The sequence below is a fragment of the Triturus cristatus genome, chromosome 1_1, assembly GCF_964204655.1.
Source record: "Triturus cristatus chromosome 1_1, aTriCri1.1, whole genome shotgun sequence".
Lineage (NCBI taxonomy): Eukaryota > Metazoa > Chordata > Amphibia > Caudata > Salamandridae > Triturus > Triturus cristatus.
Genome location: NC_140579.1, coordinates 1,071,906,220 through 1,071,922,473, shown reverse-complemented (window position 1 = coordinate 1,071,922,473; position 16,254 = coordinate 1,071,906,220). Strand labels below are relative to the sequence as shown.

The 16,254-nt window shown below is 41.2% G+C and overlaps 1 protein-coding gene across 1 annotated transcript in view; it reads right to left on the bottom strand.

The window, feature by feature from the left end:
* Positions 1 to 16,254, bottom strand: part of ITPR3 (inositol 1,4,5-trisphosphate receptor type 3) — an 895,552-nt gene that overhangs the window by 268,513 nt on the left and 610,785 nt on the right. Inside the window, 1 exon segment of the mRNA XM_085647149.1 lies at positions 8,339 to 8,590. Coding sequence (XP_085503275.1) covers positions 8,339 to 8,590 — 252 coding nt within the window.

The following is a 16,254-nucleotide window of genomic DNA, read 5'->3' as shown; positions in this document are numbered from 1 at the left end:
ACATGCAAAACTCCCAACAAAGACACGCAAATCTTTTATGACAGTGCGAGAATCAGCACTCCTTTGTGGCCACACCCACAGAAAACGTGTGCACGAATCAACTGCAACCAAGATGTATTTGTACGCAGTATCAGAGGTAAAAGGACCGCAGTGATCTAAATAAACGCAACCCAATGGTTTATTAGATATGTACAACTGAGTTTGTGGTGGGCGCGCCGCAGTTGAAGGTTTAATCTGCTGGCAAATGTCGCAATTAAAAACATAAGCTCTGGCCTGTTTGTACAAACCGCACCACCAGTAACGTTGTTGTAGCAGAGATACAGTAGCTGCAACGCCGGCATGCGCGGACGCCATGCCCTCGTGAGCCGCTAATATCAAAGAAGGTCTGCAGTCCGCGTTGGGAATCAATCTGTCACCAACGTCATTAATCCTCACTAATGGGACTTTATCAGGACTTAAGCGATAATGGTAACGAGCAGGGAAACCTCTTGGTGGCTTCGTTCCCTGTTCTGTAGCAGCAATAGCTGCCAAGATGTCATCATCGATCTTACTTTTGGATCTTGTAACTGCTGCTACTAAGTATGTCGCCACTGCTGTTTTTGCTGCCTCGTCAGCTAAGCTGTTGCCGACAGCATGGACACCAACGCGTTGGTGACCAAGAGTTACATTCACGAGAGGCAGACGTTCTTTAAGATCTGCCACTCGAACCCAAAGCAGTTTATGCTTAATAGTGCTACCTTTGGAATCATGGTAGTCATTCTGAGACCAAAAATGTAGATTGTCGTTGTAAGATTGAACACAATAAAAGGAGTCACTCACTATAAGCGTAGTGACTCGGGGATCAGCAAACTCCAGTGCAAGCACCAGAGCACGAAGCTCCGCCAACTGAGCGGTACAATCACCCAATGACTGCGTATGCACGACATCGGACTGGAATTCACCATTTACGAAAGTACCGACTACAATTGCGCAAGCCGCTGAATAGGCGTGCTTTGATCCAGTTGCGGGTTGCGCAGAACCGTCAGTGTATATGACACAATGGTAATCCTCGAGCGGGCGCAAGGACAGAGGAGCCGGATGAACGAATTCATACTGCAAAAACTCCTGAGTCTGAAGTGCCGCGTCAAAGATAAAAGTGACGTCCGGCGAGGTCAAGGAAGTGGCCCATTGTATCCACCTTGGATGCAAAGCTTTAGAATTCGGTACACTCGCTTTTGTCACCGCCTCAAGGGCAGGATAGGGTGTTACCACCAACATGCGTTTTCCTTGCGACAGCGCTCGTTCTTTCAGAATCGCCATCTGCACTGCTGTCAGAACCTTCTCGACAGCGGAAAAACGCAGTTCAGCTGAAGTGTACAAGTGAGATTTGTAAGCAATGGGGACGGTATCGCACTATTCTTATGACCAGGTTAGTGTGGTTATCACGTGTCAGTAAGTACTTAGAAGCAAGAAGATCAGCTTGCAATAACTGCAATATAGCTGGATGCTCTGGCAGCCAACAAGATTTGGAAAAAGTAGGTTGTACCAAGGCATAAAGCGGCTTGATACGCTGGGCATAATCCGGGATGTAAATTCGACCGAAATTCAGAAAACCCAGCAGGGATTGTAATTTCTTCAGTGAAGTAGGAGCACGGAGGCATGCGCACTTCTCTAGAAAGTGCGGAGCCAATCCTCGACCTTCATTGTTGAGTTCGTACCCCAAGAACAACACTGTATATTCCGCAATGTGTGACTTCGCAAAGTTGAATTTGTAACCGAAGTCTGCAAACAAAACAATAATGCGATCAACGCGACGGAGATGCGGGTCCAACTCGTCATCTGTGAGATAAATGTCATCCACGTACGAGTACGCATCCGGGTCTATACCCTCCAAGAGGGAGACCACGCGAGCGGCAAAGACTCCTGGGCTGTTCTTATAGCCCATTGGTAATCTTTTGAATTGTTTTTGTTTGCCACCAGAGGTGAACGCCGTCCATTCACTACTAAGAGAGGACAGGTTATGGCTGTAAAAGCCATTGGAAATGTCAAGTGTGGTTTTAAACCTTTTTCTCACGAGACTATCGACGAGAGCCGAACTGTGGGTGTTTTGTACTGCACAGGTCCGGCAATGAGAGTTAAGGTGCCGGTAATCCAAAACTAGGCGGTACGACCTGTTAGGCTTCGTCACAGTGAACAAAGGATTATTCATAGGTGACACACATGTTTCGATTACTCCCTGATATTCCAATTGTTCAAGGATTGACGCGACGTGAGGTCTAGCTTCACGACGCATGGGGTATTGGGGTTGAGGTTGGGGCGTAGTCCGCAACGGAATCTCATGGCCGGGAGACAATTTATCCCAGCCAACCTGATTTCGATATAACGCAGGCGCTTGCACCTGAGCCCATTCCCCGGCGTACTTTTTAGCTAGGACCTTAGGCACAGTGTGCGCAAAGGACGGGAGGATTACTTCCTCCCCTCTAGGAGCATCTAAAACGAAAGCCGGGGGCCAATCTGCCTCCGCCAACAGAATATCATAGGTAGTGGTCAGATTATCCCAAAAAACCCCTTGAATTGTACGTTGTATGTCACCTTCAATTTGAATGACTATATTATACAGTCTATCAGGGGGAGACACCCGAGTGTCAGCAGTTTCAATATTCACAAATATATCAGTTGCTGTCGCCACCAGATATGGACGCAGTGCTTGTTGCACTACTGTAACTTCCACCGCGCTGTCTAGCAGCGTTAGCGCCCATGTCAGGTTCTGAAGCTGCGTCCGTACCATCTGAGGCATACCTCGCTGTCAGTGCAGCAACTTTCTTCTTCTGAAACGGGGGTCGTTGACGTGCAGAGTCCTCTTGCTTGCCTTTGCCGTCAGTCTGTCGGGATTGTTCACGTGGTTGCGGTGCACCCCGACTTTTGACACCGCCTCCGCCACCGGACTGTGAAGCCGATGTTTCCTGTGAAGAACGAGGAGAACGTTGGTCAGAAACCTGAAATCGATCAGGTGACTTAATAGTAGCACGACCACGCAGATCATAAGTGCGTTCACTACTTGACTGTACTGGAGAGGCAGGACGAGACCCCTGTTTCTGTTGCTGCTTCTCCTGTTTTTTCGCCCGCCAACTTTGTTTTGGAAAATTAGGGCGTTCGTCCTTACCAGACGAGTTTGCCTTCGTCTGCTGTATCAAATCAGGATTCTTCACAGTTGGTTTAACACCTAAGGCGCTACGACCAACTTGTTTATAGGCGTTCGCGATAATTTTCGCGAATTCCCTCGGCTTGTCGTCTTCGTTCACTGTCTCTAATTTATTAAGCACTTGGAATTGCATAGCATCTCCTTTGAGGTTGCCCAGTATCATGGTAGCAACCACATCGAACACACCGACAAGCCGCATTCCCAATTCAATACCAGCCTCCGCACCATGATTCTCCTGAACATGTTTAATAACGGAGGGCAGTACCGACAGAGACGGAGTGCCAAAGCACTTCGAGTATGTCGCTGCAAAGACCTTACCCCAGTTCTCACAATCGGCCATATCTGGGACTAAGTCTTTCGGCAAAGCGATGGTAAGGATCCTGTGTTTCTCCACAGGAGTCGTACGCGGATAAACCGCTTCTATCTGATCAAATTTCTCAGCAAGCCAATAAGGGAAATCATCCCCATTTTGGGGTCGCTTGCCCACAACCGAATTGACCATAACAGGACTAATAACCACCGCGTGGTGGTCCGTCGGTTGTCCCGCAACAGCAGTAGCGACCACCTGCACGTTGCGTGACACGTACTGCACTAAAGCCCTATGTACTGTAATAAGGGCTGTGTGAAGCACACGCAACTCAGCCACCGTTACCTGTAGATAGCGGGGATGAGGCGTATATCCAGCCAGTACCTGCAATCGACAAAGGGCCCATTCTCGCCGCTATAACCGCATGGGGAAGGGCGCCATTAAACCAAATGCTATGCTGCCAGGCAGAAATAGGAATTTCCTGAGTCCTATATGGCGTATAGTTGGCTGGTAGCTGCGTGGCAGTATAGGTGTGGAACGTATCATCGTCTTCACTCACCGCCGGCAAAGTAACCCAAGAGTAGAACAACTCAAACGGAAACAACGCATCGGCACTTACCACAAAAATCACAGCCATACCATCGTCCGGCACCCCATACTGCGCCAGATGACGTTTCAGGGGTGCCCGGCTATGAGCCGGTATATCGACCGCCATTAGGACACAAACAGTAAATCTACAGAATATTAGTAGCACTAGGGTTCAGATTAAATAACCTTTTTAATGATCAAGCTTGAAGGAACCTATTTAGTCGAAACACAGGTAGGTTAAACCGTCACTCCCGTCTTCCGGAAACCAGAGTGAGGGTGTTGTCGACTAATACAAGCACTACTAAGGCGTCTCAAATCAATAGACCAAACGTTAGGTGCGCCATGTTGCAGGGATTCTGCTTATGCGCAGAACTATGCGCAGGAACCCAGGCCCTCAGTGAATTGCGGTGTACCAAAAACTCACCTCAGAACCCAGAACCCCTCATCCGGCCAGCATCAGTGTCCCATTCGTTATCCGAGTTTAGCTCGGCGGTCCCAATGTATAGACAACCCAGAACAAGCGACTTAGTATATTTCTCAGGAATGGTGGGAATCAGAAATACCTTTTCGTAATTATTCTCGTACCAGTCCACAACAGAATAAACAGAGACACAGTAAAAGTTTAAAGAGTTTATTTTATAAACCTCGTGTCCTAAGATGCAGCAGTTTGGCTAACATTAGCAGACAAACGATTAAAATCAAAACCATCAGCATAGTTACAATACCATAGAAAATGAAAGGAGTAATCATACTAAAATGACAGTGGATCTAAGCCACCTTCCTTTCTCTAACACACTAATAGTATTATTAGACTAATAAAAGGTCTCTAGGCTTGAATGGGGAACCCCATACCGTAAAGATCAGCTCAGAGAGTTCACATCACAGGATCAGCTATGCTCTGCTCCTAGGAACGCTCTTCTTCCGAATGTGTTGAAAACATGTAACACTGCAATATTAAAAGCACTCGACTTTCAGGTATTTGCAGCTGCGTGCGTGTTATGGCTAAACTAGTGGGCCGATCTACCTGAACTCAACAACATGCACCGTCTAGCGACCCAGACTGTTTCTTTTACACTGTGTACAGATCAAGGTCGCTGCTCACTGTTTGGGATGTTAACAACAGACAGTTCTCATGTGAAGCAAAGTCGAGTAAGCATTTCTCAATTTAATAACATGTGACTACAGTGTCGTGTGCAAAAGCGGCAAGATGGCTTTCTAACATTTAACGCAGTTATGCTAACTTAGCATTGTACATAGGTAGATAACGATCTTCACTACACTACCATGAATAAAAAATTGCGTTATATCATCAATTCCAATTGGCATATATTAAATGCCACTAAACCTAAAAGTCATGCACTTCCCAAACCCCTATACGCATATAGGAAAAATAAAAACCTGAAGGATCTTATAGTAAGATCACGCATGGCTACTAAACCTGTTTCAACTCAAGTCCAGTCGTCCATCACTGGCCTATCCAGCGTAACAGGCAATTTTAGGTGCCTCTCCTGTACAGCTTGCGAATTTGCCATTGAAACAAAACAATTCTTTTTCAACAAGCTTAATTTACAACTCACAAGCTTGACAAATTGTAGAACAACCAATGTCATTTATTTGCTACTCTGCCCATGTAACCAAGGTTACGTAGGCGAGACAGCACGCATGCTGTCAACTAGATTGACAGAACATAGGTCAGCTATACGCACTAAAAAAATTCAAGCCCCTCCGGTCCGTCATTACATGGAAGCTAATCACACTGCGGACCAGATACGTTGGCTAATCTTGGAATAAATCAGGACGAATTCGGGCCCAACAAGTACAAACATATGCAAAAGTAGAGAAGTCTATTGGATTTTTCTTCTGAATACTTATCAAAATGGTATGAATAATGAAATTCCTTGGGATCAAGCCATAAAATACAACTGTGGTTAATATCCATTTAAGTAGTCGGTTCAACCCTGTATTTTCAGAAAGTTTTTTTATTAGTTTTTTTATTAGTTTTTTATTATTATTTTCCTCACTTTTATACAATATATCGTCTCTGATTCTATATCTACACAGCCACATGGAGATTAAATCTGTATCTCATACATATTATGCGCATTCATCTAATTTTATTTCTTATTAGTCATCCATTCAAAGATGGCCGTTTCATTTTCTATCGTTTTTCTCCAACACTCACATAAGGTAGTCCATGCTTCCATGTCAGCGAATTTAGAATCCTCATTTCCGTTTGGCTCCGCGCGCATATAACATTGCTATTTAAATATAGCTCTAATTCACGCGGGTACCCTTCCTGTCCTGGGCTCGAGGAGAACGCTATGCAGTGACCTATCAGGTCGAAGTCAAAGGAAACAAGACATCGTGATCCTCGGCGGGTTTTTCTTTTCAAGTAAGCAGACTTTATACTAATCCATCGCTGTTACGCGATTATTTATATCACCCAGTTAGTATTTACACCTACTTTATCATCTTATTCGTCCCGTTTCTCTCTTTTTTAGATACCTTTTAACAAAAAGCATTACGGAGAATCCCATCACCCCCGGTTCATAATACTGAGGCTCCGTTTCCTTTCAATATGGGTAAGCCCACACTGGTCTATTGTCTCAATTTTCTCCATATTAATAGTTACGAGTCAAAGTCACCATTACCATAGAGATTGTTTTTGAGGCAACTTGTCCTTATCCACAGATACCCCTTTAACGCATTATTACCGTCGCTGAAAATCTATTGTCCTGATCCTCCGGACCCTGCTGACATCACCTTAGTTTCAAACTACGACCATTTTTACAATAAGGTCGGTCTTAGTTCATGAATTATATATACTTCAGCAATATATAGGCATTTTTGGAAATATGAAATATAGCATCTTTACGCAGGCTCACTCTTTGCTTACGTCGATGTAATTTGTTCAAAAGTTTCCTATAACATTCTTCTTAGGTTGTGTTATCATTTACATATATATAGTTGCAGATCATACAGAAAGCTGGAATACTGAACAATTTTCTGGCCCACATTTCTCTGAATCATCGACCTGTAGTTCATCTTGCAATTTTTACACAGGTACCTAAATATTCTTGATGAATCAGATTAGCGATTTAGCTATACATCCCCTTCTCTTCCTTTTCTCCTATATATTAGAACACCATCCTAGGTTTACATATTCTATCTGTTGTCATCTCCTATAGAAAGCTGCCTGTATCTATGCATTTATCAACACTCGCTAAATTCTCCTTTTTCTCCATATTTTCCTTTTCATGTAAAAGCTGATAATTCTAAATAAGTTCTAGGTTGTATTATAAATGTATATTTTCTCCAAAGTCACGATTGGTGAAGGGAATTTTTAAAGTGTTAGATTATAAAGCTCACCTTTTCTTTGTATTGATTAATGGATTTGTAGACTAGTGATTTTAAATGTTTTTATCATAAGATGCCACATACTTTGTGTTCTGTATGGGCTTGTAATTTTTGATCGGAACTGTTGAACAACATGGCATGTTCTTGATAGTTATTTGTATTTCATTCAGGCTTTGATGAATCATTTCTATGGCCCCCTGATGAAGGCACATAGCCGAAACGCGCGTAGGATTTTGGAAATATCCTAAGGCCGTACCATTGACATACTTGGTGGATTCTGAAAAATATTCCAAACTTTATCATCATTGTGTCATTATTATATTTTTCATGCTTTGTGATTATTCATGCAATTTATGATTTTAGAATATTTCAGTCATAACAATGAAACAATGTTAACTATCTTCATTATTATATGTATGATTTAAAATTGATTCTTCTTTCTATATAAAAATTAAAGATTTGTTATATAAACAATCATCATTTTGTAATACTTTGAACACCATTGCTGCTCTCAAGATTCATGCTCTTTTGTTGTCTAGGTTCATTCAAGACAAAAATATTGTTTCCTAAATCTATGTTTTTTCACACATGTTTTCTGACTACTATTCATTGAAAATGTCAAGAGGCATTCTCACAAGTCCCTGTCAACCTTCTCTTCCACCATAACCCAGCCAACCTTTAAATCCCCAAACTTGTATCACCTAACTTTATTATCCGAATTTTACAAGTGTGACTTTACACATCAGTTGTGATACATCCCGGAATTATTTGGTCAGCATGTCTTTAATGTGTCTCATTCTGTTGGTATCCCTTATGTTTCCCTGGTTTGGAGTTTATTTCGTTAAGGCTGTTGGGTTTGATCTCATCCTCCACAGTCTCTTCCCTTACTCAGTGGTTGGGAGTACCTCTGTAATGCAGTCCTCATCAGTCACAACACGGACAACATCCTCCAGTGGTAGCAGGGATGTGCACTTAATCTCAGTGTACACATTCTTCCGCTCAGCACAGGCAGCCAGCAGTTCAACCAGAGAGATGTGGTACATGAGGGGGCTGTTTTCGGGCACACCATCTCGGGCAGCAGTCATCATCTCCACCATGTTGGCATAGGCATCCTTGTCATTGTAAAATACCACAACATCATCTCCAGCATTTGTCAACTGTAGGACAGAGGTAGAAACATTTGTTTTATTTTTGGGGAAACATGACAAATAACGACGACTTTTTCTCAGTCCTTAGTAATGCTCATTTTGAAACAAAAGAAATTAGCAAGTGTATAAGCAACACAGGTGTCAGTGCCAACATCATAATCCCTTCATCGAGGTACATCAGGTACACCACCTCTTCCAAAACTGTAAAACCCACAAGTAAAGTTGAAGGCTGCGCAGCCTTCTAGCAACACTAATGCAAATACCAGGCTAACATCAGGGATAGCAGTGGCTACTGTCTTCTAAAAGCCTGATCTACAAAAAGGTGCCACCTTAAACAGTGCTGCCACCAATGCCAGGTCTGGAAATACCAGAAGACACAATGAACCCTGCGTTTCAAGGACGGGCTAAACTACCCACAATAACCTAAAATTACAAGGTTTACCAACTTCAACTGTAATAATACCAGGAGGAGCAACAATTGTGGAGTCCCACAGGATTCAATCATCACTCCCAAGTTATTCTTTTTCTACTTGGAACCACATATGCTTAAGGTACCGAAGATGGGAATCTTCATCTATCGGAGTCTCCATTCATCAAGATGTAAATGATAATCGGCACAGTTTGAGGAGCTCCTACGAAGATAATATCAATGTACTAGCATCCAGTTATAGATAACCTCAGAAACCCCAAGAAAATAAAATTCATTTCTTTAGATTTAATTACCTTTCTATTAGCATCTACAATTGAATTGTTCTTTCACTCCTTCTTGACAGTCAACTGTCTTTGTGTTATGTTATATTTTATTATTGAGGATTTGTCTTGTACTCTCCTTATGATCCTCGTGACACTGTCCCCGCGAGGGGAGGTTCGAGAGTGTTGAGAGGTGGATTGCGTGTTGAGGAGAGAGCGGAGGCGTTACTCTGCTGATGCCATGTTTACTTGAAATAAACACTTTAAACGATTGCCTGTCTCCGACCCTGACTTTACAATTGGCGACGAGTTGTTCAGGAAGAACCCACGTGTCAAGTTCCTATTGAATTGCTGATTTACAAGCGTTCAAGTTTTGGTTCCTGTTTCTGCGTGTGGATTCCAGTCATTGTGATCTACTCTTACTGAAGACTGAAGATACCACAGGTCGTATTTTCTCTTGAAAGAAGGGAACTTATACTCACTATTTCTCTCCTTTGACATGTTTTTGTTTGAAAGTCTACCATTCTTCCACGAGCGCCCTTGACGGTCGCGTCTCGCTCTTCGGAGTGTCAGCAGAGTTCGCCTTCTCTTTCAGTCACGTCTTCGCTGTGACGTTTATGTTCACGTTGCGTGAACTCAGCGTGCCACCATTTTGCCTTTCTTCAAGCGCTACCGTATTTCCTATGAAATAACCACCTTAATGCTCTTTCACGGTGATGCGCACACCTTAATATATGCGCATCGAGTATTTCAATTCTCCACGGGTCTTCTCACACCACTTGGAATTTTACTACCGTTTATACACACTTCTTCAGCTGTGCATATTCGACGATTACGGTGATGTGCACACCATTGTTTGATTTTTTATTGGCTACTCTATTAGACTTAACATTCACATAGCATTCTTCGCATGAAATTAACAGCATATCCTGTCAGTTTTACAAGCAACTCGGTGATGTGCACACCTCTACGTTCCTTGCTCATTTAAATAGTTTTTTTTCTCCTTGTTTTAAATATTGTATTTTTCAAGAGTGTTACTATATATATATATTTTTTTTTTTTTTGTTGCCTTCATCTAAATTTCAGCATGACTAGTCAGAGCTATTCTATTCAGCCTCCTCAAGCGTTCTGGCCTGCCGGTTCTGATCCATGCATGAAGTGGTCGCAATGGAAGGCATATTTTTTCAACTTTATTGACACTATTGATGAAGATGAGAAAATGACACCAGAGAGGAAAAAGAAACTTTTATTACATTCTGTTGTGCCAGGAGGGTTAAAAACCTATGAGGAGATGACTAAAGCCTTAGGTGGTGGGGACGCTAATGTGTTTGATGCAATAGTGAATAACTTTGATACATATTTTGCACCTAAAGTTTGCATTGGAATTTTAAGGTTTAAGTTCTTTCACAGGAAACAAGAAGCTAATGAAACAATTGATGAGTATGTTTCAGCTCTGAGGAAACTTGCCGACGACTGTGAGTTTGATCATTTGGTCGATCAATTCATCAGAGATCAGGTGGTAATGCATAACAAAGATCCTGCTGTTCAAGACAGATTATGGATTAATGGCGATGCTGAGTTAAAGGATATTCTGAGCATAGTAAGAAAGGCGGAAATGTCTAGCCGTACTACAAAGTTACTTAAACGCGATGCTGCTATTGCAGAGAACTCTGCAGAAGTAGTTAGCAAAATTAAAGCAAATTTGCTTTCTTCTAAATCTAATAATTCTGTTAAATATAAAAATGACAATACAGGAAAAAAAAAGGAGTACAACCGTGGCACCAATTTTAGGTGTTACCGTTGTGATAGTCCTTCACATTTAGCTTCGTGTAAAACATGCCCTGCCTTAAAACAACGATGCTCGAATTGTGGTATTGTGGGCCATTTTTACTAAAGCTTGTAACAGGAAAAAGAAAGTGAAGGTTAAGTGTCTCGATGAAGTTGATTATGATTCAAGTGAATGTGAGGATAATATTAAGAAACTTACCATTAATGACTCTGGTCATTCACAAAACCTTGATCCTAAGAAGCTATTTATTTGGAACATTTATGACAACAATGATAGAATTCTTAAAAAACCCTTATGTTCCATGCTCATAGGTGGAATTTCAGTACAAATGTATGCTGATTCAGGTTTGCCTTATACGATAGTAGATGAAGAGACGTGGAAATCTCTTTTTGTGGCACGTTTAGGCAATAAACTTCTAGAACCTGACATTCAACCAGTGGGGTTTTCTGGTGAAAAGATTGACATGGTTGGGTATAGGTTATTGCTTTTTGTATTCAAGAATAGACAGACTACCAGCAAACTATATGTTGCCAAGAAGGGACCTTCAGTTTTAGGTTGGAAGGATCAGGGAAAACTTGACATAATCCTCAACCCCAACAGTCCAGACCCTGTTATGGTACTTAATGAAGACAATTCGTTTTGTAAAAGTTTGTTAGAGAAATTTCCCAAAGTTTTAGTGGCAGTATTGGAAATTTAAATGATTTTGAACATCGCATCATATTGAAATCTAATGCCTGTCCTAAGATCCACAAAGTGAGACAAAAGTCCTGTTCTCCTCAGAGATGATGTGGAGAAAGAATTAAAAAAATTGGTCAAAGCGGACATTATTGAGCGTATTGAATCCGCTGGGTGGATTTCTCCGATTGTTGTTGCAAGACGTAGCAACGGAAAATTAAGATTGTGCATTGACCTTAGACATCTAAATAATAATATTGTCGTGGATAAGTTTCCTCTTCCGAAGATCTCGGAAATGTTGTCATTGGTGAAAAATGCAGAATGGTTTTCTACCATAGATCTTTCTACTGCTTACCATCAGATTTCCCTTGCAGAAGAGAGCAAAGCGCTAACAGCTTTTGTTACCCCTTTCGGGTGTTTTCAGTATAAAAGGCTTCCTTTTGGTTTAGCCTCTGCGGCTGCTATTTTTCAAAGGTTGATGTATCATCTATTTGGTCAAATTAAAAATTTAAGATGTTTCCAAGATGATATTCTTGTGTTTGGAGCTAATAGGGATGAACACGATAGAATCCTTAGTGAAGTCTTTACTATTTTGGAGAATAAAGGATTGACCGTTGAACATTCCAAGTGTAAGTTCGCTGTGAAATCAATCACTTACTTAGGTCACACCATCAGTAAAGATGGTATTTCTCCCAAACGTTCTTTAATAGAGGCTATTCGTGATGCACCTAATCCATAAACAAGGAAGAAATTCGATCTTTTCTGGGTCTAGCTGAATTTTATTCCAGATTTGTAAGAAACTTTTCTGCTAGAATGTTCTTCATTAGACAACTCCTTAAGAATAAAGTAAAGTTTTTATGGAGCACTGAATGTCAGTCTGAATTCGATAACATCAAACGTGCCATTGTAGAAGCTCCAGCCCTAAAGGGGTTTGATCCTGATTTAGACAACATTGTCACAGTAGACGCTAGTAACAAGGGGTTAGGTGGCGTATTGTCTCAAATAGGACCAGATGGGAATGAGAACATCGTTGGTTATGCTTCTCGCGCATTGTCCCCTTCCGAAGAAAATTTTTTCGTTATTAAAAAAGAGACCCTTGCATGTGTTTGGGCAATGGATCATTTCCGATCGTTCATTTGGGGAAGGTCTTGTTTGATACGTACTGACCACAAACCTCTGGTTAAACTTTTAATAACGGAAGGGGTCTTGAACGCCTCAGCTAGAATCGCTAGATTGTTGTTGAGGTTACAAGATAATATTTATCAGATTGTTTATGTTCCTGGGAAAAAGAATGTCATTGCAGATTTCCTGTCTAGATTACCCATTGAAATGCATGAGTGTGATTCTTATGATCTGGACGATGAGCAAGTTGCTTTGATTCACAATCAAGGATTGTCCAACTTCGATGAAATTGAATGGTCTAATAGTTATAGACTTGATGCCACTTTGCAGAAGTTAGTCATTTTTTTGAATAGTGGTTGGCCTTGTAAAAGTAAACTTCCTAGTGCATTTAAAGCTTTTTGGGAAATAAGGCATGAGCTTTCTGTTACCAAGGGGTACATTTTTAGAGGTGATAAAGTTATTCCTCCTCTCTCAATGAGAATGAAAATTGTTAGGCTTTGTCATGAGGAGCACAGTGGCATTATCAAAACCAAACAGAGGGTCAAGCAATGGTTTTGGTGGCCTGGTATGGATGTTATGATTGAGCGAGTCGTGCGTGAATGTGTACCTTCCTGCAATTCGGACAAATCTTTAGTCACCTTGAGGCCGAAATTGGGTGAATCCTTTATTCCTGAAAAGCCTTGGCATACTATTGCTATTGACATCATGGGTCCTGTTGGTATTGGAAAAAAATACATTATAGCACTCATTGACATTTTTTCTAGGTGGCCTGTAATTAAGGTTGTTGACAAAGTTGACTCAAGAAGTGTTGAAATTTCTTGATAGAACTTTCATTGAAGAGGGGTTACCTGTTCAGGTTATCTCTGACAATGGAGTTCAATTCATGTCCAATTTAACTCAAGAATATTTTAGGAGAGCTGGCATTAAACATAGGACGACCTCGCTTTACAACCCTTCTGGTAACGGCATGGTTGAAAGATTCAATAGAGTTCTTAAAAACTCTATTCAAATGGCTGTTCAGAATGGTTGTGACTGGGAAGTGCAAATTTTCAAAACCGTGTGGATGTACAGAACAACACCCCATGAATCTTTAGAAGTAACACCTTTTTAAGTCATGAGAGGTCGAGGCGCCAGAACTAAATGCAATCCTGAATGGTTATTAGAAAGTACTTCTACTGCCTTACCTGTTGATGTTATTAGATCAAGAATAGTTAATAAATGTAACAAGCATCATGAAATGTATAACAAAAAACACAATACTAAGGATGTTTGTGTAAAAGTTGGTTCTTGGGTCAGGGTCAAGAAGCCTTGGAAAACTAGTAAAGGTGAAAGCCAATATTTCCAACCTTTGCAGGTTGAATAGGTTTTAAGAAATGCTGTCCAATTGTCAGATGGTAAGGTTTGGAATCTTAAAAGAATTGCTATTTTTCGTCCTCCTCCTAATTTTCCTAATTTGGTAATTAACCGATCACATGATTCTCATTCAGAATGGGATGTTACTACAGAGGGGGATGGGAATGTAATTGATTCTGATACTCCTAACTGTGTTAATGTTGGTTCTGATTCTGTTAATGATGATATTGTTATTTCGGGGGAAAGTTGTAATGGAGACTTATCTTCTTGTGAACAACGAAACAACATGGAATTGTCATCTGAAGGGGTTCATGGGGAAGATCAAGTGATTACTGATGAACCTAGTTGTATTACCAAACGTACTCGATCTAAACCAAAATGGATGTCAGATTATTTTTGTGATGTCGCATCTTAGTTTTTATTTGTTGTCATTTGTTTTGATTATTGTGTAAGGGGAAGATGTGTTATGTTATATTTTATTATTGAGGATTTGTCTCGTGCTCTCCTTATGATCCTCGTGACGCTGTCCACCCGAGGGGAGGTTCGAGAGTGTTGAGAGGTGGATTGAGTGTCGAGGAGAGAGCGGAGGCGTTACTCTGCTGATGCCGTGTTTACTTGAAATATACACTTTAACCCCTTCAGTGCCACGCCCTTTCCCTGCCCTGTGCCGGGCGTTACATTAGCGGGCAGGGTTCATGACGAGATAGTCTCGTCATGGGCACAGCGCAACCGTGCTCCATGACGAGACTATCTCGTCATGGGCACTGAAGAGGTTAAGCGATTGCCTGTCTCCGACCCTGACTTTACACTTTGCCTTCACAAGTCACATTGTTGGCTTTATTTCCGATACTATGCTAACACTTTCGAAGCATAGTGAAACATTTTAATATCCCCATCCTATATAAAAAAAAATTATACCTCTTTTACAAATAGCTGGATTTTGCGTGGCAGTTTAATCCCTTGTAATATCATAGGTCAATGAAGTTAAAGCTAATTTCCAAAGTCTACCCAGCATTATTATTGCTTCTCTGAAAGTTTTTCAGCACCCAGTGACAAGAGAAATATCAGCAGAGTAGAAAACCACATCTTACTTTTGCCCGTCTATGTTCTCTCCATAGGCTACTCTTGCATGCATGTATCTAATTTAAAGTGTGCTAAATCACACAGAAAGCTATCCATGTCCAAGTGCATCATTGCCTCTCTGAACATTGTCTGTGACAAAGGCAACAAGACAAAGCAGAAACAAGGAATCCCTCAGAATAACCACAGTAAATAAAACTAATGGCCTGATGTATAAAAAGGAATTGCCTATTCGGTGTCTATGGGAAACTATGATAGTACATCATTAGTACATATGGACCCAAGATGCTTAAGCCAGCCACCTCTTGCACATCTCCAAATGTACTGATGTCTTACCACATAGATATTCGCTTTGTACCTCCACTCTTCAGGCCAAAAAGTTAAAAAGAGTAATATGTACCTCCTGCTTGGAGAACGATTTTGCTGTCTTAAGTCAATTATACTCATGCAGGTTTTTCTATCTTCCTTGTTGTTTCTTGAAGTTTTTCCATTAAAAGCGCTTAGGTTTAATTTGATTAGGCTAGGCTACGTAAATATCTCACACTAACAATCATAACTGCTGCGTCAGAAAAACCTGTGTTGTAAAATAATTGTACCTTTAGGAAAATGTACACAGCTAACACTTACAGAAATACCAGCATCATCAATAAAAATGCTTTCCAAAAAAACAGCTCAAGAGCTAACTGCAACCCAAGCCATGCAGATCATCAACACCTCTAGAAATACAAAAATAATTAATGTTCACTTATTTCTGAAGTCCCACCAGTGATAAAATCAGTGACTACCTAGCACAAATGTCAGCCACTTCAATTGGAGGCGGCGCACAACAAATCACAATTACCATTATCAAGGACATTACAACCAACATTATAATTAGCAGCAATTTAAAACACTACTGTGCATATACATCACATGCAGAAAAATAGAAATAGCATTGGCCAAAGATTGGCTTTAAAAATACAAC